This window comes from Meleagris gallopavo, chromosome 9 (genome assembly GCF_000146605.3).
Source record: "Meleagris gallopavo isolate NT-WF06-2002-E0010 breed Aviagen turkey brand Nicholas breeding stock chromosome 9, Turkey_5.1, whole genome shotgun sequence".
NCBI lineage: Eukaryota > Metazoa > Chordata > Aves > Galliformes > Phasianidae > Meleagris > Meleagris gallopavo.
In genome coordinates, this window is record NC_015019.2 from 5,101,516 (window position 1) to 5,126,772 (window position 25,257).

At 45.2% G+C, this 25,257-nt stretch overlaps 1 protein-coding gene across 6 annotated transcripts in view; it reads right to left on the reverse strand.

The window, feature by feature from the left end:
- ATP11C (ATPase phospholipid transporting 11C) overlaps positions 1 to 25,257 on the reverse strand; it is a 48,214-nt gene continuing 22,957 nt past the window's right edge. For 4 of the 6 annotated variants that reach the window (XM_010715223.1, XM_010715225.3, XM_010715224.3 and 1 more), the window contains exons 8-29: positions 25,046 to 25,096; positions 24,384 to 24,448; positions 23,705 to 23,786; positions 23,196 to 23,346; positions 22,140 to 22,337; positions 20,905 to 21,066; positions 20,546 to 20,703; positions 20,175 to 20,246; positions 19,539 to 19,612; positions 19,066 to 19,169; positions 18,225 to 18,406; positions 16,870 to 17,133; positions 16,396 to 16,570; positions 15,157 to 15,259; positions 13,810 to 13,955; positions 13,360 to 13,419; positions 12,323 to 12,450; positions 10,135 to 10,270; positions 8,767 to 8,832; positions 7,887 to 7,990; positions 6,962 to 7,115; positions 1 to 3,080 (exon numbers count right to left, since the gene is read on the reverse strand). In XM_010715223.1, coding sequence (XP_010713525.1) covers positions 2,964 to 3,080; positions 6,962 to 7,115; positions 7,887 to 7,990; positions 8,767 to 8,832; positions 10,135 to 10,270; positions 12,323 to 12,450; positions 13,360 to 13,419; positions 13,810 to 13,955; positions 15,157 to 15,259; positions 16,396 to 16,570; positions 16,870 to 17,133; positions 18,225 to 18,406; positions 19,066 to 19,169; positions 19,539 to 19,612; positions 20,175 to 20,246; positions 20,546 to 20,703; positions 20,905 to 21,066; positions 22,140 to 22,337; positions 23,196 to 23,346; positions 23,705 to 23,786; positions 24,384 to 24,448; positions 25,046 to 25,096 — 2,752 coding nt within the window. In that variant the 3' untranslated portion in view covers positions 1 to 2,963. Of the gene's footprint in view, positions 3,081 to 4,084; positions 4,181 to 5,114; positions 5,206 to 6,961; positions 7,116 to 7,886; positions 7,991 to 8,766; positions 8,833 to 10,134; positions 10,271 to 12,322; positions 12,451 to 13,359; positions 13,420 to 13,809; positions 13,956 to 15,156; positions 15,260 to 16,395; positions 16,571 to 16,869; positions 17,134 to 18,224; positions 18,407 to 19,065; positions 19,170 to 19,538; positions 19,613 to 20,174; positions 20,247 to 20,545; positions 20,704 to 20,904; positions 21,067 to 22,139; positions 22,338 to 23,195; positions 23,347 to 23,704; positions 23,787 to 24,383; positions 24,449 to 25,045; positions 25,097 to 25,257 lie in introns of all 6 variants that reach the window. The other 2 variants (XM_010715222.3, XM_019618153.2) reach the window with 2 other exon arrangements.

Consider the following 25,257-nt stretch of genomic DNA (forward strand, 5'->3'; position numbering starts at 1 on the left):
TTAATCAGAACAACATACCAAAGTTTATTGATTACTTCAAACATAAGTTTCCGTAATGAAAAAGAGCAAGTTGCATTCATAAAAGGTAACATTCACATTCAGTTTCTTTTATATAAAGCAACATAAATGTATAAAATTGCATTAAAGTGAAAAAAATGTAAGGTTGCAGTCCTTTTTTTTCTGCAAGAAGCTGAAAATGTATCTTCTCATTGCCTGTATATAATTTACACTTTGTATACACTGCATGTTTGTATTTAAAAAAAATCCATAGCTGGGAAATCGGATGAATGGTGCAGTATTAGGTAAGGTTTTCAACAGTAAGTGTTTATACAAATTCAATTTTAAGCCTGTACGCAATTCCAAGTCATTTATAATATTCTCATGACAATTAGGATTAGTTTTTGAAAAGAACTATGACTACACCACGTTTTTCCATTATCACATTACATTTTTAGAGGGAATCTTAATTACTTTGCTTATCTTTCAGTGTCACTAGCCAGTGACTAAACTTCAGTGGATTAATCTGAAGACCCCCAGCCGTTTTCCTTCAAGTTTCCCACCGATAAGCCTGTACTGGCCTTTCAGCTCCCTAACGAGCACCATAACAGCGTAGCTCATGTTATGGCATATGAATAATGATCACAGCATTACCACCACATTACTGCCGCTTCCCCGTCCTGCTGGTGATGCCCTCCAGCTGGTACCACCACCTTCCTTTGCCTTCTCTGACTCCAGCATGGATTTCCTGTTTCCCCTGATTTCATGATACATCCACAACCAAAATTTCCATTCTGCTCTTGCTGCTCAAATAGGGTCAGTTCCTCCGCTGGTCCGTGGAGCTACACCTGTGTGCTAGCTGGAGATCCAAGCCCAAGAAAACCTTCTTTTCTCCAAAGGAGCTGCTATTCATAACATTTCCCATTAGTACCAACCTACTTTTCAGCATGCATGTCTTGGAGGTTGGATGCACAGCAGCAGCAACAATTTGCTCCAGACTGATACCAGGTATTTGGAAATGACAATAGAGATTTGGTTCCTAGAAGGCTTCATCTCAGCACAGGCTGCAGCCATCAGCCTGGTGCAGTGGCTTTATTTGGACATCACACGTCCGTGTTCCCCTTCACCTAACAGCAAGGCTTCCAGCTGCATCTCACAGGAAGAGAATTTGACCCAAGAAGAACACAAGATAAAGCAAACTGAGAAGAGGGCTGTCAGGCTTGGGACCACCAGGGCTTGGAATGGTTTTGAATCACAGGAATTGCATTTTTCAGCGCCTGTGTTTTAAAGGTTATGTAAACACAAGTCAGCAACTGTATATTTAAGGAGAAAGGTTAGATTTGGCATATAGAGCATCTTCATTGTATTCATCGCATACTCGATCTGTAGGCACCACGTTTTAGCAGTAAAAGTTGAGAATCGGGCAAGGGCTGCAAGTTGAATGCTAGGTCCGTGAGACGAGCTAGAAAAAAGAAAAAGAAGAAAAAAGCTTTCCCATGGGACACATGCTGGGAGCACAGCTCCTGACTTGCATGCAGCAAGGGGTGGAGCTGCAGTCACTGTCGAGGTGACCGCGCTGGCGTTGGGCTGGTGCAGAGTGAATAATACAGCAGACCTGTCCATGTCCTGCAGGGCAGCCACAGGGGCTGTGCAAACCCCTCTGCTCCTCCCACTTGCAGACCTGTCCCACGCAGGCTCAGTCCTTGCGTATCCGTACACCAGACATGCCTGCAGCTGATCCGCATCCTGTTTTCACAGCACCAACCATGAGTTCTGCAGCCAGACAGCAAGGGACTTGATTCTTCAGAAAACTATCGGTCCATTCTTTAGCAAAATCTGAAGAAGGGAATGATTGATCTGGCTATAATTCATCACTTCTTCACATGGAAGCGAAGCAGAATCTGCTGCAGGCAGAGGTGAGTGAGCGCTCATCACAGTATTTCCATGGCAGCCCCCAGCTGTGGGCTGTACCCAGCAGGGCAAAGGGAAGGCAGTGCAAAGAGCACCTTCCCATACAGGGTGCTGGAACACAGGGCACTCCAAGACTGCTTAGGGATCAAGAGAGTGAAAAAGCTGCTTGTTCCACACATGGATGTCTGAGAAGTCTGAGGGTCAGGCACCTCATCTCTGCTGCACCAACCTAAAGGTAGAAGTCCTTGCTAAAGGTAGATTTAAAAAGAACATGCCAATTAAAAACCAAATTAAGTGTAAAATGAATCCATGTATTCTTTTTATTTTAAAACCGACTTCTTTTTTCTTAGTGCAAATAACTCAAGATGCAGTGTGATGCCTACAAGTTCACTGGCACTGTCCATGTCCGTGCAGCTGGCTGAGGACACACCGCCACAAGAAATCCACAGCATTTCGGCAGCTGCTCACTGCACTAACGTCACAGCACAGCCACAGCAGCCAGGAGAGCTGGAGTGGAAGCGTGGCACAGCCCAGCATTCAGGCTCTTCCCTCCCCATGAAATTTCCTTTCACCACAAGCAGTCCCGGCACGTTTCCTTCCTTCGCCTTTTGCCAAGAGAAAGCCCGGCGGCACGGAGGAGCAAGCAGCTGCAGGAGGATGCCCAGCACCTGGGCTCAGAGTCTGTGCTACTTCTTTGGTCAGGCAAAGCAAGAGGCTTCGGCAGCTCCCTGCTGCTCTCGGGCAGAGCTGCAGCGGTCGGAGGAAGCCCCCGTGTGACGCGGGGAGGCATTGCTCTCACTCTGATCATGCTGCTTTTGAAGAATTCCAAAAGATGCTTTCTCAGTCTCCAATTACATAGACTTTTGATTTGGCAGAGTTATGTTTTTTGGGTTTTTTTTTCAGGGTGGAAGCAACAAGACCAAAGATGAACAGGTACCGTGGCCAGTGCCTGGCTACTGCTTTGTCAGCATGGCTGCTTACAGTGCTTGGTAATACTCAACAGAACGGGTACGTTTTCCTGCAGGATAACAATTGCACTGTTTGGATGGAGTATTTTAAAGTATCCTGAGAGGATATCTTTCTGCCAAATTAGTGAGAGCATCTTCAGTCTTCACATAACCATTCTCTATACGTTTGTATGACACTAATATAGGCAGATCAAAGATGCCAGTCTGCAAAAATCAGAAGGAAAACGCACATGTATTGCAATTGTCACATTCCCAAAACCACAGTAAGCCTTTTGGCATATTTTAGAAAGGAGAAAATAAATAAATAAAGGGAGAAGAAGAATGATTAGCCCACAATAAAAGTGCCAAACCTCACTCACAGCTGAATGGGAGGGTGAAGGACTCTGCACGGGCTGCAGAAGGCAGCACAGAGCCCAGCAGCATCCAGGCTGACCTTGGTAGCGGTGCAGCTGCTTGCTGCCCTCCCTGTAAAGTGGGCTCTCTGCAGGCAGCCATGTGTGCAGAGGGAAGGGTTACAGAAAATCCCTGTGTTGATGTTTGCAGCTGGCAGCTCGCAGCCATGTCACATCTCACCTGTAGGCTGTGAGTTCAGTCAGGCACTTTTATTTCTCTGCAGCAAGAAGACAGCTGGTGGCTTACTACGATGTTTAGAATGGCATAGTTGGATGCTCCCTGTGTGTGTAGCTGCATACAGACACAGAGCCATGCCTGCTGTACGTTATGCTGACATACAGACAGGTACACACTTAGTTTCAGTCTGTTCATATGAATTAAAATGTACTCATTTCTATCTGACACAACAGCATGCACCATAGAAAATGGGATTTTTATACTATTCAGATGCAATTCTGGAATCATTTTAATAGCTTAGACTTGAATACTCCACTGCAAGTACATCAGTGCTTTTACAGCCCAAATCTGTTTTCTCATGCTGTTAATGTTAGATCAAAATATTCGTTATATTGAAGGATCTGCTTATATAAAGCCAAGTGCTTTGGATGGAGCAGATCTGTGCACATAAGGATTCTGAAGAGTAGGACACGTCCTCAAATTAAAATGCATCCCAAGCATTGCATCTCCGTATCACAGACAGGTGCCCCACACCAACAATCAAGAGGATTACGAGAACCACAGTTTAATTGATTTGGGGATTACATTTGGTTAATCAATGCCTTTTAAAACCACCCCAACTCCTTAGGGCAGGGTACCTGTTACAACACATTAGATTCATCTGAGAACGTTCTTAAAAGAAGTGGTGTGACAGAAGGTCTGGACGACAATGACTTGGGCGCCTTCCTACTGCTCTGCAACAGCGAGGCAAAAACACTTGTAGCACATGTGACACGTTACCCTATTGCTGTCCAACAACAACAGACACACTCACGCTTCTTACAGCCAGCTACGCCGTTCCACACGGATGTAACACCACACGCTCCCTAAATACCACCGTGGTCATACTGGCTGGGTTTTCAGTGCAAGAGGCACTGCTTCCCGAATGGTTCCCTTTAGGCTTTGAGGTTTATACTACAGCTGCTTTCAAAAAGGAGCCTGCCTTGATCTCCTCACAACCGGTGGGTTTGTAACAGTGAGTGACAGCAGGGATGTGTTCGAGGTGCTCAGCCTGCGGGAAGCCCTCCGTGGGCAGCGAGCCAGGGAATGCCACTTGTGGCTTACTGCTTGTATACAGAACAGCTGCAGTGATAACAGAGTTATGTACAGGGCAACAAGGGCACTTGGGAAGCTCCTCTGAGATCAAGCAAGCACGAGCTGTTTGCCAAATCATCCAGAAGACAAAACAGAGCCCACTTCGCTCCATGCCTTGGAGGAAGTAGCATCTAGCCCACTAAAACCAACCTAAATGATGTGGCAGCACTGATTTCCAAGAGCAGGCGCAACGTACCTCATCTGAAGGGCTGGAGTAAACCCAAATTTGTGACCAATGCCTGCCTGTGGATCCCTGAGCACCCTGGGGACGCTGGGCATGGAAGCACCACCTGCACCCATGTTGCAGGTGCTGGGCATGAGCAGCTCAGCCCAGCTGGTGTGCACCCACAGAAGGGACCAAGGGGGGGAGACAGACAAAACACTTGAGCAAAAGATTTAAATGAAAGCAGTAGGTGTGGGAGAGAAAGCAAGCTCTTGCCAGGTGAGCAAATCTAAACACAGGTTTTTCAGCAGCGATGCATTAGGAGGAAGCAGAAGAGTAAGCAGCACATACTGGCTCAGAGGGGAAATCACCTTATTCACTCCAAGAAAAGCTGTGGTTGCTGGAAGTTTGAGAAAGCATGAAGATAGTGGATGTTCCTGAGGAAGGAAGGCGCTTCGTTACCTAGTTCACAACAGCACAAAAGGCAGAAAATTGCAGTACAAGACAGAGAAAGGCAGAAACCAAAGAAAATAAGAATGCGCTTTGCAGTCAAAAACAAACAAAACAACAACAACAACAACAACAACAAAAAAACCCCAAAACATTTCCACATAGAAAATTTAATTAAGAGTGAGCAAAGCTGGCACTGTCATACAGAAAACCCAGTCCCCTACAGTTTAAGGGCAAGCTCTACAACCTGGCTTCGGTCCATGCCCTCCTCCCCATGGGGACCTGAGCTCCCAAGGTGTGGGCTCATGAAGCCAAATGAGTGCACTGATCTGGCTTTTCACTGAAGGTTCCCCTTGGGAAACTGGTATTTGTTTTCCAGTGTTACAGTTAGGATTCTCAAAAAGGGTCTTGATTTAAAACCCCCTACCTGTGCAGCTGAGCTTGGTATCTGACAGCTGACACAGACATCTAGAGCTGGCATCTGCTCCAGGCATTTTGTAAAGCTCTCACTTGAAATGTACATTTAAATAAGGCTCAGCCTGCCTTTACTTTAGTATGCACATACGAAGAGACTTTTCTAGTTGACACTTACTGTTGATTTACAAAACGATTTCACAAGAGCCTTTTTTAACACATTTAAAGCACTCTCAAAAGCAAGTATTATAACTGGGAATGGATCTGGATAAGAGCTGGAAGCAAAAATGGGCCTCTAAGAGCTAGCTGGGTCTCAGTAATCCACAGATTCCCCTTCTGGGACAGAGACCTCAAACTGCCCTATGGCTGCAGCTGACAGCAAGTCATCCCCATCCTGCCCAACTTAGAAACTGTCAATTCAGATACTACTGAACTGTACTTAAGAGGAAGGGAGAAATAGCATGGAGCTGGGAAGAATTTAGCTACAGTTGTTTTACCATCTGTATTGCTCTCAAATTCAGTAGTTCAGGTGGTGGTGTTTGCGGTCTTGCAGATACATATTTTACTTCACTGATACTGTGCCAAAGTTGTACTTCAAAGATTATGAGGGAAAAAGAAACTTTATGATTTCATTGGATATTTAGAAAAGATAAGCTTGATTAAAACGTATAAAAGAAGCAGAAGTAACAGAGGAGGCACGTGGCCAGAAGCAGCAGAACCCCCTGCAGCCACACTGCTGGGCCTGCTCTGCCACTGCCCAGGGAAATGCAGTGCCTGGAGGCCAGCACTGGCAGGCAGCACCCAATGCAGAACTTGCTGGAACCACAGCAGGGAGAGGTGCAGGAGGGAGGCGAGCGGACAGAGCGACAGGGGCATGGCTGGGGGGAGCAGGTGCTGCCTGGGGATGGGTCTGCAGGGATGCTGCTACCTGGGGATGCTGCCCAAGGGATGGGGACTGGGTCATTAGGGGGTGGGCACCTCCCTGACCAGCTTCCCCCTGGCACCTGCAGGATACAGCCATAGTGAACGTCTTGGGTATACTGACATAAAAACAAGCAGCTTGTTTCGGTACTCAACACAGTGGTTTGGATCAGATTGGGTTGGTAAAGGGATACTGTGCAGACAGCAGTTCTCCATCCAGTCTACACAACTAAAGAAAGGCACTCGTAGAGTCTCTTTGCTAGAGATCTAGGCAGTATTTTTACATGAACTTCTTGACATCTCTGGCACGTGAACGAGCAACATGAGACTCTAGAAAGCCATCCTTGAGACATGAATGGCACACAGTTCATCTGGTGCTTAATAGAAGAGGCCTCTGTAAAAACACTGTGCAATATTTCATCTTGTTCCTTACCTGATGACTTCTCTCTTTTATACTTTTAAAAACTATTAGAAGAATTTCTGGGAAAAGGCTGATAAAGATCAGCAGAATTATTGCCAGCCACGTGGAAACAGAAGTCAGCATATGAGCAAATACAAAATACATTCTTTGTTGTTTCAAGAAAGGCCTGAAAAAGAAAGGATACAAATAGATTGTGGTTAATACCATCAGCCCCACGTGTTTCCCAACTAGGTCAGGCTGGGATCAAGGTGCTGGCACTAATGCCTCCCTGCCAAACACAGACAGGCACAGGCTGCCCGCTCTGCTCCCCATCCATCTCCTGCTCCCAGCTGTGCTGATTCTGGAGGGCTGTCAGCAGCCTCCCGGGACTGCTCTAATGCTTCTCCATACAGACTCTTCACCCTACTTCTCAGCCTAGCTACTGTTCCTCCCTGTGGCTTTTTTCTCCTCCCCAGCCAACCACTACGAACTGCTGGTCTCAGCCCTCCTATGAAGCCCTGACCCACCTTCACCGCCAATTTTCAAGACCTCTCTCAACAGCAAATTGCCTTTTCCGAGTTTCTAAGGCCACTGCTACCTCCTCCTCCCTGACCCATCCACCTTTCAGTCTTATACAATGCTTGCTGCCATAGCTCACATGCTCCATTTTTCTTTCTCCTCTTCTGTTCCTTCTTTTCGTATCACCAGGTTTCTCTCCACCATGGCAGCACCAGAATATGCCATCTGATGATGTAAAAAAACCCAATCCTCATTGCCTATCACTATTATCTGCTGTGACTGACACTCAATATCAACACGTGCTCATCATGGTCGCAAACACTCTGACATCTCTATAAATCTTCTGACAGACAAAATGAGGGGAGCTGCAGTCACGTTCCTCGCAAAGAAGGTGATGGGCATCCCCTAAGAAAGTACCACAGAAGGAAAAGATACTTGCCAAATGACTCCTCCCCAAAAGAACGAGAAAAACACATAGAAGGCAAGGGAGCCCCAGATCACAAAGTGGTTCATCCACGTCCAGAATCGAGTGTCTAAAGCTAGCTGTGTAAGTAGAACAAAAAAACAACACCAGGCAGAACAGGCATTAGAAGCAGCACGTATTCAACTGTACCCATGTTTCCTTTCACAGTAAGGCTGAAATCTTCCAGTCAGCCACCTCTCTGCATATGTACACCAGGGAAATATTTTCAATACCTACAGACTGGCAAATTAGCGACAGGGAAACAGTTTCTAATTGCAGCTGAGAGTTTTTAACAGAATAAACTTGATGCAACCTCTGATGCTAGAAGGACTGTGTAAAGGTTGCAGTCATTGCAATTGCCTTCTGCCACCACCTGCTGTCCTGAACCAAACATAAAACATCTTTTGTAAGGTCTGATGCAAACTGTCCATTCTGGAAAGCTCCATGAAACAAAGCAGTTTTGCTATGTTTGTTTGACAAATGTACTTTTCTGATCCCCACAGTGCAGAGCAGCAGCTGAAACAAGGTGGGCAAACCCAAATACTTGGTTGATTGTCTCCTCATTCTCAAGCTTAAAACCAAGCGAAATATAGTCAACTGCAACCAAGAAGGCAAAAAATATGCAAATAATTTAGCAGAACATAAGTACTTGTGTATAAGCACACTCTGCATGGTCAATAACCCAACAGTCAATAAGCCACTTACGTCGTGCGTGTATGGCAAACAGAAGATGGAAGTGTTGGGAGGAAAGGTATTCATAAAAGCATCTTCAACATATTTACCACACAGGGTATTTAGCACACATTCAAGAACACCTGCAAAAACAAGTGACTGGAGAAGAAGGGCAGAATCTAACCTTGAGAGTGACGGTGAACACCAGCACAGTGAAAACGATCGTCCCAAAGGTCCAGTTTCCAAAAACCTGGAAGACACAGTGTGTTGTCACGTGTGCTCCTACACACTTTGCTTGAGAAGAACAGAAAGGAATGATGACACAGTGCAAGCAGGGAGCAGAGGGGACAGAGGAATGGCGTGACTGCTACTCAGGACTTGGCTACACTAACCCTGTGCCATGCACTACCACAGACAAGTGACCGGCGTTGTGACAGCGACAGACACAACCTCCTACTAACAGCAATGTTGATCGAGAACACAAGTCATTGGGACCACCTGTAATTCATGATTTCTTGGTAATTTACTCAGTTTCTGCTTTCTCGTAACACAAAACCACCGCAGCACCTCTACTGATTGTGCTGGGCCAGTCCCAGTTGCAGAATGCACCAATGGGTAATTCTCTGTATGAGAATGCATTTGGTTTGTGGATACTAGTGACTATGCACAACAAAGAAAAGCAGATACTGTATATAAATCCAAATGATGGCAACGAATGGGACAGATGCTTACCAAAGGCTGTCAAGATCTGAATGCATACATTAAAACAGAAAGTGAAATGTAAAAGTTTTTAAAAAACGCAAAAAAAAAAAAAAGTCAATAGGAGCGAAAAAGGAGTCAATCAAACATACATGGATATTATGAACAATTGCTGGTAGCAGTTCTTACAAGCATAAGTGTTTACAAAACAGGACAAAACCACAGGGCTTATGTGAGTGCCACACAGACCTGGCCTCTCAAGGCATCTGTAGAACACACCGGGGCTTACATGTTCTATTCATACGCAACCAGAATGGCTATAAATACAGAAAGGCATGGCATCTACGACACAAGAGCATGACTACACATAGCTGGGGCCACGAACGTCGGTACTGATGCAACACGTGCTATTCTCAGCTTTCCTCCATGTGCTGTCCCCTAAAAGAACAAAAGCTGGGGTGTTTTCAAGGCTCACGAGTGAGTGGTGTCAAGAAGGTCTCCATCAGCTGAGCCCTGCTAACACCTCCCTTTGGTAGAAGGTGTCCCAGGACAGCACAGAACACTGTGTGTACGGCTGCATTGATGCCTTGCCCTGGGCAAAGCACCAGGCAGCATGAATCGGCTGTAAGACCAGTTCTTGTACTTAGAGAGCACAACCACTGCTGCACTGTTGCCATGGTGATTTGGAAAACGTTTCAAGCACTTGCTGCAGAATCACTCCATAAGCAATGCTACACCGCCGGACACATCGCACAGCTTAAGCATGTAGATATTTGCTGTCAGGCAGATAAGAGAGGCAGGGCACAAAAGAAACACACAGCCTTCTCTTTTTTGGGGGAGGACGTGTTGTTACCTTTCCATTATCTTCCAACGATGAATTTTGAAAAAGAAAATAAACCCCAAAGAAAAACACAAGTCCTTCAAAGGCGCCCAGGAAGGTCCAGTACAAAAAAGGCCTCCACTGCAGCATGGCGTTGTCAGAAACTTTCCTGCCAAGAAAGCAAGAACAAGAAAATCACTGTCACGTGGGACCTGCTGCAAAGCCCTGCGTTTCTGTGGGTTTGATTTGGGCGTTGCTGCAGGAAACAAAGAGGTAAAACACCCAACTATCTGCCAGCACGCAGGACATAAACAACATCTGCTCTGAGTGGCTGCTGATCATTTAAAAAAATATATAATCAGAAGATATTCAAGAGATTATTATTTTTTATCCTTCTGTATATGACGCAGACAAAATCCCAGCCCTGTCTGAGCTTAGCAAAATGCTGCCCCATGCCTTTTCCATAGCTACTGTGCTTCTTCAGCCCTTCCATACTTAACTTCTGAATTTCAAAGCCACGGCTATGCTGAAGAAACATATGAGATGTGGTGAATCTGTGGTACGCTTCCTCTTTTTGTTGAGCCCACAAACAAACTTTTTTGGGAAAGCTCTGCAAATCTCATTCCTGGTGTTTTTTCTGCATAGGCTGAAAATAACCCCCTGAATCACTCCGTGGGTTTTAGCATGGGGGTTTAGCAGGAGGCTCCTGGCTGAGCACAGGAGTGAGATCTGGCTGCAGGCAGCAGCAGCTCCCTGCACCTTGCATCACTGTCTTTTCAGACAGTCCTCCTTAAAATCTGAGGATTGATGAGGGATGAAAGCACGTTTATAGCAAAACCAAAAATCCTCTCTTCTCATTTTGTCTTCCTAACTACAACTGTCCTGTCTGCAGCAAGATGCACTCTGAAAGCAGGCGTGGTGCTGAGCTTCTGTAAATACAGTTTCGAAAGCAAAACCCTACGGGAATCCCTTGTACTGCAGTGACAATTCTCTAACATACTGTACTTAGGGATCAGTCTGATTTGTCTGTGCTCCTTACTAAGAGCTATTTTTTGCAAGAAGGGAAAATGCAAAGAACCTGTTCAATGCAATCATTTTGCATTCCCATTTATGTCCTGCAGCACTCATCGTAAACAGGCTTTTACTGTGCCTCAGATGAGAGATCTGCACTGCAGCAACTCAGCATTTATACAGCAGAGGCACAGCAGTCATTCTGTATTCAGCAGCACATGAAAAGTCATGAATATTCAAAGTGAAGTTATCTAAATGCACAATTAATCTGTTTTCCCTCAATTCACATACCCCAGTGATCAGACAGCCTGCAGGTGAGAGCACAGGAGCCTGCTATTATTGGTCTGTGCTGCACAAGATTCAATTACAAATGTATTTGAAAATACATGCATTTTGTTACATGACTGGAGGAGCTCAGAAGTTTAACCATAGAGCTGAACAGATACTTCAGAAATAATACCTTTAGACACTTGCTGCCTGAATGAGTGCACCAGGTATGTGCATGGAAAGGGGGGGGGAAATTGGAAGCATCTGGGGTCTCATAGGAGGTCAGGAATACCCCAAGTTGCAACCAAGGAAGGAAAGAAATATGCCAGCACAAGAGATGAAGACCATCTCTTCTTACACAGTGCTATCCATGGCAATGTGGAGGTAATTATGAGAACAGAGTTCTCAGCTCTCATGTTCTGAAATGAGGATTTGGCTTTTGGGGCATTTATCCACCTACACAAGCTGAGGAACTGCCTGCCTGAGCTGGACTTCAGCAGTATTCACCTTCCTGTAAACGAACAGATCTCTTTTCTTCTCAAAGCTAGATCTCCCCTCCATCCATTACGTGCTCCAGGAAGTGCTTGGCTCACACTGCCCAGCTCAGAGCTAACACAAATGAATGCTCTTGCCAGACTTGCAGCTTGCTTTTACCTGTGGACGCAGAATTCCATCTGCAGTTTGCTTTTTCTTTACACAGACAGAAGTACAATTTGCTGGACCAGATACCAGTAAAGAGCGTAAACAGAAATAGGCAATACATAGGACACTGCTCAGCTCTAACACGAAGCACTGGGGATATAAACAGCCTTTCTGCAGTTCCACAGCTACCCTGTCCCTATCACAGGGCAGGTACACTGGCTCAAAGCACCCCAATGGATTGTGTCCTGCACCAACAAAGCTTAAAGTGTACTGAGGCCCCACTCAGCCCCTCGCGACTTACATATACAGCTGTGGATCTGAGGTCAGCGTGTCAATGGTGATGTGCTGCTCCAGGAGGCTGTAAGCCAGGATGGGGAGAGATGTGAAACAGATGTTGTACATGGTAAGGTAAGCAGCGTCGTACAGTGGCTGAAAAGAAAGGGTAAAATGAGATAAATTCCACTTGAAAAGCCTTCCCAGAGACAGATGTGCAGTTTCCAGCCCTTGTCTCTGTACCCACCCCATTGACTCATCCCTTTGTCACAGATGTGGGTCATGCTCTGTGCCTGTCTGGGCTCCAGCATGACCTCCAGAACAACGTCATAAAACAGCCGTTACTGCAGCTTTTCTGTAGCTGCTCTTGTGCTGCTGTTTCTATTAATACCTTGATGTCTCTTGTGACTTTCTAAAGACTTTTTTTTTTAAGAGGAACTATAGTTTTTCTTTCTTTTTTTTTAAATAAAAAAGTGGTTTTGCTGAGACAGGCAGAGAACAAACTCTTACGCTTTTACGACCAAGCAGACAGAAAAGAACAGAAGCAAACAAATGCCACAGCTACTGTCTCCAAGCACCTGAGCCCACCTGTCACAGAGGTCAGTCCTTCTGACGCTCATCTGGACTAAGTGATGACACTCATCATGTGTCTTATCTAAAGGATGTTGCAAAAGAAGAAACTGTTCTTCTTTTTGAAAGACATTTTTAGTATAGGGAAATGCAGCAGATGAGAGAAGATCAGGAAGTCTTTGAAAGACTTTCCAGAGTATAAGTAGCAAAATTAGGTGCTGGCAAACCAGCTATGACACCTCCCTGATACTTTGGGAAGGTCTCCATTCATGTTTAAGCAACAAAAATGGGTCATGGATGGGAAAGTAAATTTATTTATTTGTATTTAATTGCAAGTCTCAAAAACATGGTTCTGAGCAAGGAGGTCAATTCCTACTGTCATCCAAAGAAAGATGAGGAGGGGAAGGGATGACCAAAAGTCAAGCTTCTGCTAGGAAGCCTTGCTGTCTAACTGGCTTTTTATCCAGTCTTTTTAGACACATTACTGGAAGTTACCTGCTGTGAGAATCCACAGAAGAACTGGTATAAAAATTGTGGTAATATGAAGCAAAGGTTCTAGAAAAATGAAAAAAGAAAGGTTAGCAGGGAAGCATTCGTGAGTTTAGTGAATGCTTGACTTTTCACTCTAAATCCAATAATTTTTCCCATTTTCAGATAGTATTTTCTGATATTGTACTATCAGATAAAGCAGGACACTGTTTTCTACCGAGCTCTACACTGTTCCAGTAAGCTTCTAGCATCAGCAGAAGACAAGGGAAGAAAATCATGCTCTCACATTCTGCTATATATAGGGCTTTCAATTAACAGGCACACGGGAGACACACACCCACCCCAAGATGAACAAAACAGAGTATCCTATACATCATCTCTCTGTTTTACACTATTTCTATTGTCAGAGAAGCCCACAGTGAAAACAAAAATAATGAGCTGAACACACATCCTTACCTTATAGAAGAAATACTGTACAAGGTGTGCTATTCTCACATAATATAAATGCCCATGAGCTAGTAGCAATTTTCGTAAGTGTTTGAACTTTGGAACAGCATAGTCACTGTTTCTTGCAGCCTGACGTCCTTCTTTGCCTTTTATACCTGGAGACAAAAGCAAGGCAAGGACTGAAATTTATACTGATGCTACTTGTGAAATTTGGTCACATAATTGAATGCTTCAGGCCATGACAAAGGCCGTATCTCCTTCGTGGTTTTGTAAGACTTTTACACTTTAGACATGTCCTTGTCACCCTGTGTACCCAGCCACTGGGACTGACCCTGGGAGCCACTGGGAGAGCAACACTAAAGCTCTGCAAGATTTTGGTGTGGCCTTGGCTCTGTGACAATCAGACACTCCTCTGGAGTTTTTAAGCTGAACTTAGCTTGCTAGCTGAGTTCTTACGTAGGAGCATGTGGTGACGAGCATCTCAGATAAACCTGATAAAAGATAAGGTTTCCCCCAGGCCTGCCCACATCTAGCAGTGTGGTTATTACACTGCAGAAGCTCAGCCTCCTAAGAGATCCCCCTCAGAGCAAAGCTCAAGAAAGCCGGTTTTGTTCACTCAAAAACCACATCCAAATTAACTACAGTGAAGGATTCTATTCATTAGAGGCTAACGTGCCATTTCCAACAGTCAAAAATAAAGAGAGTGGTTAGAAAAGAAAGGACATCCCTCTTCAGTGGTATTTGAAAAACTGTCAGTACTTCTACAATCCCTGACAACAATCTGCAGAAATTTAGATATGAAATTCAGCAGTTTTCCAGCCTGACATCAGGCATTTGGGCAGGGCAGGCACAGCACAGCCCAGCATCAGGAAGATGCACACGCTGCAGCTGCAATCAGAGCTGCCAGGCTCCTGCACATACTTGGGTAAAGGACAAATGCCAGCTTCAGCTCAGCTGAGATGAGTAGGTACAATCCCACCGAAACTCTCAGCACTGGATTTAATAGTGAAGCAAAGGTCAGAGGAAGTTACCTGTTTCATTTAAGATAGAATCAACCTTTGTTTGCACAGAGGACAGCAGAAAACCCCATTGTTTCACCAACGGGAACTGAAGTGTAAGAAGCAATCTGCAGTTAACCACATGGTAAAGACAAAGAGCACGTGCCTATCAAAGGGCAGCAGCCTACCATGATCCCAAGCACTGATCTGGACCAAAAGCCCTCTGAACGCAGCAGGTGACTTCCCCATCTGTCAAGTGGGATTGGTTCAGCCACGTGTGATCAGCTACAACAGTGAACGTAAGCAACACAGACTGACAGAAGCCCCAGGTATCAGATGGGTGTATCGGGGGTCTTACCTATTCCAACATGTGCTTCCAAAATCATACTAACATCATTCGCACCGTCCCCTACTGATAGTGTTATTGGGCTCCCTTTTGTGTTCTTCACCATTCGCACAATCTAAAGATTTAAAACAGGATAGCAGCACAAACCAAAAGTTCAGTGGAAAATAAACCAGAAAAACCCACGCTGAAAAATACTCCACCTCCAGAGATCTCTGCAACTCCCCAGATACTCCTGAACAAGTAACCTAGCTCTGTGGCAGCAAAATAAGAGTTCAGATTAATCAACACCCTCACTACTTCCCTTGCAACATCAACCAGAGGAAAAGCCAAGGCCCAGCTTCACAGGGCTGAAGGACAGCATTTAGAAACAAATTACTCCCAGCAGTTGCCTCTCCTTCCCCCCATCAGACCCTGCTCGCTCACACAGATGTGGCCTCTCACGCATTTTGTGTGGAAGACAATCACACCCTGGAACAGGGCTAAAAATGCACTGTTTAATCATCCTTTATCATCAGCTGGTGTGAGGAAATCGTGGACTACAGTGTTGGAAAGGAAAAAAAAGAACAAATGGGTTTTGTTTATTCCTAATTGGCTTGGGTTTGTGGCTTCCTGCAAGCATATATAAGAAAGGTTTTATATTCATAATTGAAAGACTGGTGTGTTTCCATAATGGTCTGAAGTTCAGACAAGGCTAATACATAGCCTGGGGAAGTCCTAGCTGATCAAGATGAGTAAGCTTTATTTAAAGCAGCACTGCAGGAAATGTAGCCTCACACCGTTATACAGAAATAATCAGTGGTTACATCTATCAGCTACTTCCAAAAAAATGTCTTTAATGAAAGGAATAGTTGACTACAACTTGTTGAAGGCTTTTTTTGCTACCCCAAAAGTCTTCCTGCTTCATCTTCCTTGCAAATCTGTAACTCAGACTGTTCTAGCAAGACTGCTGCATTTTGAGTTCGTGAATTCCTGTGCCAGGCGCATTGTTTCCTGCTCCCTGAGGAATAACAAACTGCTTTGCAACATCTCTCCAGAAGCCTTTTGCTCAACTTTGACATCTGCTGCCCAGTGATGGCAGCTGACTCCCCCAAAAAACAAGAAGCCAGATATGATGTGATTTGCAAAGTTGTCTCACTACAGGTTTTGAAGCCCACCTACAGATCAGGTCAAGTCCATCCTATGGAGTAAAGGTGTATTATACCACTTAATGACATGCTTCAGTTAGTGGGGGAAAGAAAAAAAAGGAAATACCTGTGCTTTCTGCAGAGGAGCCATCCGGCAGCACAGAACTGCGGTACACTTCAGGCAGATTTGTAGAAATATGTTTTTGTAATGACTAGAACTGGAATCCTGAGAAGGATTGAGTATCAGCGACAGCGTTGAGCCGTCTATAATCAAGCCGTATTCTTGACTCAATGTCCAACTTCTGTGGCACAACGAGGAACAGATTTGGAAAGAAAAAAATCAGTTACTTTAAGAAGTCAATCTAGCTGCTTATATCATCTCAGTGGAAAAGGAACTACTTGTGTAGTAATCTTTCCCTCATCCTTTCTGAGGGGCTTAGACATAAAAAGCCTGGATTTACCACGCGTCCTTCACTAAGGGAGCTGCATAATTAAGTTCAAAGCCAGCTAACGCTAGAGATAATGAGGCAAAGAAGCAATGCAAAGGAGACAGCAAGCAGCGTGTTTCCTAACAGACACAGGCTTGGATCTCATCACTCACCTCTTCAGGCTACCCCGGGGTTTAGGAACATCCTGGATCAGCCTTTTGTGGTAGTCCATCAGCAGCTCGTGCAGCCGGTCCTCCTTCCTCTCGCTCTCACCCACCACCCTGGCTGTCAGCTCCAGCAGCTCGGTGCTGGTCTGGAAGAGTCTGCAGGCATAGCAGGTGGACTTGGCAGTCTCCATCTTGTCCCCTGTCAATACCCACACCTTCATACCAGCAGCATGTAGAGCTTCGATCGTCTCCGCTGACTGTTCCTGCAGCCTGAGTGCAAAGAGGAAAAAAAATATATATCACTGCTCAGGCTGGCTTTGGATGCAAGGCAGACTCTGAGCAGCTCCACACTACTGTGGTGGCACATCAACGATTCCCCAGCCTCTCTCATCCCAACAATGCTCCAAATCCCCAAGCCAGCAGTTCACCAGGCAGGGAGTCACAAAGCTGGGCTGACACCAAAGTGGATGGACTCTCAGCACTGCACACGTCCTGGCCACCAGGCCACCTTCACACCAAGAGCTAGCACACAGCCCTGCATGCAGAAGCACCACCACGCTACTGGACAGAAGCGAGATGACCCTGGAGCAGTTCTACATTATGTGCACAACTCAAGAGTGTTGTGATAAACGAGACTCTCAGAGAAGGCTGTGGAGCCCTTCCCTGCAGGCCTGAGGCAGGAACCTCAGAAACATGTTTCTGAAATACAGCACTCCATGGGTGTAAAGAGGCTTGGCCAACACTGCCTCTTAATCCACAAAGCCCCCTGAGCAATCCTTATTTTGCAGGTAGGGAATGTAAGCTAGAGAGAAGTTAATTGATTGTCCCCATTCTGAAGAGACTACTGCCACAGGAATAAGGATTAGAGCTCAGCAATCCCAATTTTTTACATGCAGACAAAAATCACTGCATTATACTACAAGACCCAAGAGTCAAGAATAAGAGGTTAATTTACACATGCACTTACTGTAACAGCACACAAAACTGAATTTGTTTTGATATGTAAATTGATGCTGCATGCATTCATTCACTTTGTAGAAGTGTGAGTACTTCTGTGGTTTCACTAATAAATCCTAATTCCTACAGTAGCTGATTTTTACATAGCTAGGCACTATTTTAAGGGGTTGTATCACAGAGTAATTAATTGCCCTGGATGCTCCAGGCCCCTGCCCTGCTGCTCAGCTCTCACAGGGACGCTCCAAGTTTTTCCTCCCACTGCTCCCAGGCTGTTCTCTAACCAAGGGAATGCCAACCCAGGCTGAAAAGGAATCTCACCACGGCTCACACAAGAAAGCAAGGGCTCACCACAACACAAGATTGTGGAGAAAGTGTGCTTGGTCTGTGTGCTGGTGTCTGTTTACCTGTCTTCTACAGCAGTCGCCCCAATCAAGTGCATGTCTGCTTCTGTGTCTTCAAAGACCTTTGCCATCTTTTCTTCCCTGTCCTGCAGAGCCATCTTTGCTTCATTAAGCTGCCGGTCAATCCTGTCATACTCCTTTTGAGTTAGTTCCTTGAATGCCACACAAAGTGTTCGGTAGCCATCCTTGTAGGGGTGGAAAAAGAAGCAGACAGCTGCCCTTACACCCTGTTTTGTGCAGCTCCCCACATTAGGATCAGCACATCTCCCGTTAGCACTTTGTCAGTACTGATCCTGACCACAACGACAGTTGGCTTAAGTCAGAAGACAACATCTGTGTTCACACAGCAACTTCTTCACATCAGAGCACACACACATGCATGTAGCACAGCAGACAGAAGCCAAGGGCAGGGCCAGAGCGGAGATCCTACACCCAGATGGGACAACTGAGTGCCCCCACACCTAGAGCCAAACAAGGGGCATCCCACCACACTACCATTGCCAGATCAGCCTCCCAGGACAGGCTTCTCTTCCACCTTCACGTGCACATCACAACTGACACAAAGATTCCTCCCACCAGAGCAAACAGTGTGCTATTGTTAGTGCTCTTTTTTTAACTTGCTCGGGAGATGCTGGGACACAACTGCAATCAAACCCATATAAGTATATCAAAAGTCAAATAAACATGGAAGTCAAAGAAACAAAAAAGGAAAGAAACCAGGCTTCAAAACAATAAGGAGTGACTTGGATTTTCAGTACTTCCCTCCAAAGCGAGGTCACGTCCCTATTTTTGGCATACAACTTTCCTGAGCACAGAGCCAGCCATATCCCCACTGCATGCTCACCATAGCATTGCGGTCCACGTGGACTTTAATTTGTTGGATTTCCTCTTGCTGCACTCTTGGAAAAACAGAGGAGTCTGCTCCTTTACAGAAGAGAAGCAGCTTTCCTAAAAGCAAAGTTATAAATAGTTTATAGCATCCAAAAGCCATAGAAAGGCTTAATGGACATCGGCTTCAATACCAGCAAAAGATACAGAGGAAAAAGTATGGCAGAACGAAAGAAGGAGGTTCTGGAAGCAACCCAAAAGTGGTCTGACACCTATACAAAAGATTCTTTGATATTGGGCTGGACTTCTGAGCGTCACTACCTGTCCCTGAGCAAGCTTTCTGCAAAAGGCTGGACAAAATGTGTTAATGCATCTAGACAGCTCAGAAAACCCAGCAGCCTCAATTCTCTGGGTTACAGCTCATGGCATTACATACACTCAGGGTATGAACAAAGAAGGTGTGTTTCATATTTGTGCATTTAGCTGTACCTGAGGTGGTTCTCACAATGACACTCATACGGCGACGGACAGGGTCAAAGTTCAGTGTATGGAGAAGCTGATACCTTTAAAAAGGAAAAAAATTGAGCTTAGGCTCAGTAGAAGGAAAATAACTCTTTAGGACAGCTCCACACTGACTATCCAGAGAAATGAAACTTGCTTGGGGGGCAAACATTAGGGGAGCACTGGGGTTAGGCAATTCACTCCCAGTTTTTTGCACGCACGTGGATGTCACAGGAACTGCGAGCACAGGGTAAAACCAAATTATTTTCCATCTGGGAGGGGCAATGGGAGCCATATCACACTGCTTAGGCTGTGCCCTGCTTGAAGGCGCAGCTGCTACCCATAAGGTTCTGGGGAAGGAAGGAGACTGCAAGGAACAGGACACACTCAAGGGACCTGAAGGCTTCCCCAGGACTGATAGCAACCCTCTTCAGCCTGCTCACTGTACAAAGGAGCAGGGGCTGTGCAGGTCGGTAACCGGTCTGACAGCCCTTGCTGCGAAGTTTTGACCTTGCCTGGTTCACCACATTGATTGAGCTTAATTAACCCACGTGTGAAATGAAGCTGAACAAAGTCCATTCAACCCCTAGCAGCAATATTCCTAGCAGGCTCTGTAGCACTTACATTTCAGTTTCATTCTTTTGGTTTCGGATTTTCATGAAATCATTTTCAAGTCCTAGAAAAGTGAAACCATACCTGTCAATAAACAAGAGGACAGAACAATATTGAGAGCACCCATTGGCGTGTGTTACACATTAACAGAGTTCTCATTTCAAGATCTGTATTGCTGAGGAGAGGTAAGAAGTTAACAAGGACAAGCTAGAGGCTTGGGCAGCTGCTTGCAGAGCCAGCTCTGACATGCTATTATCACTCTCATAACCTGGGGAGCTGGACATCACAACTGCAAAAGTGCCAGGAGGCTCCATACATGGTCCTCTGCATTTCCAGCAGATTTACAAGAAACAAAACAAAACACAACACCATCAGATTCTTACTTTTCAGCGCCTTTCACCAAAGCGATTTCATCTGGGGAAGAGGAGATGTAGGTGTTTTTGCACTCAGGATGTCCTATCAGCCCATCCACCTGGTCTGCTTGTTTGATCCGAACAGTGTGGCACAGGCAGAGGGCTCGCAGGAACAGCTCCTCTCGGCTCTAGGGATGGAGAAAAGGCCCGTCACCAGCTCTGTGCCATGCATCCCATCCCCTCTGAGCAGCTGGTTACCCCTGCTGTGTGTATCTATTTCAAAACAAAAAAAATCCAGTGCCCTCCCCACAACACTTCAGCAGTAATAGATCACGTACTGACCCCTAGCCTGGAGCCACCAACAAAGCACATCAAGACAGATTTCTCACCTTTTCCGCTTTGCCATAGTATTTTAGGGGTCCGTCAGTCTGTGAATAGCCATCAACCTCCGAAATGCAGTCCTTGTACTTGTGCCCATCTATACAGCACTCAATGAACTCCATGCTGTTCTCCGTCAGCGTCCCCGTTTTGTCAGTGAAGACAAACTCCACCTAGAAGAGAGCAGACAAGAGCAGACGCCCACCTCACCGCACTGCTGCAGCCATCACTGCAGCAGGGCCATGTGTGGAAGCAGCCCTCCAAAAACGGCAAGGCTGGGGCATTTTGATATATCTGTGCCAACTCTTTGCTGCTTTCCTAAGCATGCAGGTGCCTTGTGTGGGCACCACTGGGCATTCTACCACTTCCCTCATCCTTCATCTTTCCATCCGTTGCACAGCTGTCAGGAGGCAGCTCCCAAAGACTTCTAAAACTTCCTTCAAGGCCCTTTGTTCTCCTCTATTCTACTTCTTGGCTGCTTTGCTCTGGCTCCCAGTGCTCATACAGCTTCTGCTGAAGGTCTGTTGCCTCCCCTGTGGGATTTCCTCCTTGGTGCCATATTATGTACACACGTAATTGCTACTCCAAACTGACAGTATTTTTAAAAGCAAAATAAGAAGCAGGAGGCACTATACATATCCCACACTCAGAAAGAGAAGCTATAACTGCTCCAGCAAAGCCAGCAGCAGCATGGCAGCACATCACTGCATGCCCAGAGAAATGACTGGGTAGGTGTGTTTGCTAAAACTTGAAGAGACAGAGAATTTTTAATTTTTAATTGAAGCGGTGAAAGCAAACCATCCTGACACACTAAGTGCTGTGCTTGATATTCCCCAGTATGGAAACAATTGGCATGACCCAGTTCCTCCTCCTTCATACACTATTTATAACCTTACCCACTTCATGCCGCGAGCAGAATCACACTAAATGCAAAGTGCCACCAGTCTGGCCGAAGCCTTGTACTGCTGGGACAGCAAGGGACTGCCGTACCAAGGCTTGTTATCAGGGAGAACATTACTCCAGCAGCAGTGGCCCATGAGTTGGTTTTCACAGCTATCAGTGCTCTGAAACATACAGATGCACAGAAACCACCACCAGAAGCACCAGCCACCACAGCAGGAGAGGACAGTAACGGTGTGCATGCTGGTGGTTACAGCAGAATCTTCTGCCTTTCCTCCTGCACTGCTGCTCCCCTGCCAACACGGGGATGTCTTTCAAAGCAGATGCAAACAGAACCTGTTCTGACCTGTCCGAGCTCCTCGTTCAGGTCTGAGGTGTTCACCAATGCTCCCTCTTTTATTTCTTCATCGTACATCTCTTTGTCCCAAGAGATGAAGAAGGAGCCCAAGAACTTCTGCATCTCTACTGTAACGTACATGGAAACTGGGATAATAAAATTGAAGAGGACCATAAAGGACAAGAAGTCTGTGAACATCCGCAACACCTGCAATGGAAAGACAAGAGGAAGATGCAGTCTGTGCTTGTCAGGCATAACTCAGGGAGACAGCATTTCTTTAAATGTTAAATAGAAAAAAGCCCTCTGAAAATAACTGAATACAGTTAAGACTGCACTTTCCTCTGATGTAGAAAATCTCCTTGCCATTTGCAGATATATGAGAGTATAACAGAAGAGCGCACAGAGCTGCTTCCAAGTGACCAAATCTACGTTTTATTCAGGTACATAAGTTCATTTTCAGAATATACTGCTACAAGCTGATTGTCATCTCAGGTATCTGCAGCAAGTGGTTTGAGAACAGTCAAGCACTGATTCTGTGACATCCCCGAAGTCCTACTCAACAACCAACTGCATCAGCTGATTCCCACCCACTCGCATTCACTCTTTCAGGCTTGGCTGCATGCGTCTCGGCAAGTTTAAGAGCCTGGCTGACATGGCCTCAATTTAAGTTTATCTACTCAAAGCTGAAAGATTGCTCAAGTTCAGATAAGGATCCAGGTTAAATCAGCTGCTGCATTTATGTAATATCTCTGTGCGGTGGAAACGATGTTATCCTCCTGCTGTCAGCAGCCTGCATGCATTCGCCTGCCCCCAGGTTGATGGGGACGGCAGCGTGCGAGCGGAGTTAGTGCAAGCCTTGCTAAGAGCTTGACTGCACACAAGCAGGAGAAGCAGGTAGTAATCAAGACAGGAGACAAACACAAACAACAGAAGAGACTGCAGCAAGTGACAGCGCTTCCAAAGAGCAAGCAGGCATCACAGGACTGGCAGCAGACGTGATCAGATTAAATATAACTGTCAGAATAAATACAGCCGGAGGAGGTGCTGAAATACAAATCCATTTACCTTGAACGTCTCTCTTTCTTTTTTAGTCTTTTCATTGTACCAAGGCTCATCGTTAAATGGATTACTCTGCCAGACATATTTCAGAGTCGTGCACACAGTAGCTTTGCTCAATAGGATGCACAAGTACACTATCAAGAAAGCGTTGATAGATCTGAAAAATAGGTTTATTTTTAAAATTCTTGCAACTACTTTCACATAGAAAAATCATGCAAATAAGCAGGAACAAGCCTTCCTTACTTTTCAGAAGGGAATTACAGAACAAGTGCTTTGGACAGTCCTAATATTCAGGGTCAGTTCATATAACTTAATATTCCCTACATGTTTTTATTTTAAGAAAAAACCTCCTAAATGATGCAGCTACTTGAAAGATATGCTTAATCAAACACCCAGATTGCACAGAAAATCAGAAAGCATCTGAAACAACAGGCGGCAGATTAGGGGATTATTTCTGTGCAAATCACCCATGAAGAAAGCCACAGCTTTTACCAGTTTTTGCCTGCTGTACTCACTTTTCCACAGCAGAGCGTTTCTGAGATTTCCCTTGGTAGTTCAAAGCCATTTTTGTTTCCATTCCAGTATAGACCGCCACTCCTGCAGAGGATTAAAGCAGAACTCATCAGGGACTCGCAACCCATAAGGGACCCAGCTTTCACCGAGCCATCAAGGGCATCAGTGTTTACATGGAACTTGATTCCCAGCTCCAGAAATCGGCATTACCCAGGGGCTGCTCTGCAGAAAGCTCAGTGCCTGCTAAGTAACCTTAGTTACACGTATCCCTGAGCACTGACCAGCAGCCGAAGGATTGTGCACAATTAGAAAAAAGATCAGTCTTCTCTAACAGCTTTCATCCTAAATTACCAGTGTCTAGACCTGTGACTCTGGCACAAGCATTTAACAGAGGAGCTGGAAACAGCTTCCTGCTTCTGTAACCCAGACACAAAGAACAGCTTGCTTAGGTGCATTAACACAACCTGCACAGCTTGGCAGCACTGCAGATATAAGCAGCACTTCCGCATTTCACCCCCAAATTTTGCAATCAACATAGCTCTGCAGTCAGCTGGCGTACAAAAACAACTGCAGAGCCCTGCAGATAAGTACTTTTCCTCCCTACATTTCATGATAAATAATGACAAATGTAGTTGCTCATCTGATCTATTTACATAATCATAATTTTTAAAAACTGTTCACCATAGATCTTCTTGGTATTTTTGAGGGTAGCACCTTTCAGCAACAAGTTTTCAGGACCCAAAGACCTAAAAATAAAAGGTTATAATACAATGTCACTTGAAGTTCTTTACAGTTTAAATCCTAGAGATGAATTATAAAATTAAACCGATGATTTTTAGGAGTTGATCACTTTATTTAAGCTTTAAATTGGATGCTGCGTGACTTTGCCTGTTTTTCCTTTTACATGCTTTTATTTCCATTTCATTTCATGCAAGTTATCCTCGGTGCTCAAAGTTCCAAATTTAATGGTGGATTCTCAGTGAAGTTTTGGAAGGATAAGTGCCAAATGTTCAGATCTAACAAGTCCTGGTACTTATGTAAAAACTGTTTTAAAAGCATTGAAAATGCCTTCAGCACAGTCAATCAGCAGCACCACCATACAAGATGTAATTTTATTCCTCTTTGAACGTCCTACCTGTGACCCTCAGCTGCTTCCCTTTTTTCAGCTAACAGAGCTCAAGACAATCAGTGAAGGAGACTGGAAATGCCCCAGTTCACATGCACCACACATGTAGTGGCCCTGCATGCTGAAGCACTGGGATCCAGATCATGGAAATGTGATGTAGATGTCTACTCGGATGCCCAGCATCTTTGAGGGGGGCAGTGAGAGCTGCAAGACTAACCTGGCTACAGGCTCTTGGTTGCTTCTGTACATGATGATCCTTCCAACAAATCTGTAATTAAAAAATACGTGAGAATCCTGTATTACAAACACAATAATATTATAAAAGAGTACTACAAATGCACTCAAGGGGCATCATCAGGAGATGGGAACTAACATGGAAATTCATGCACTTGAGAGGTGAAGGCTTTGGAAGGGTCAATGCACAGCCCT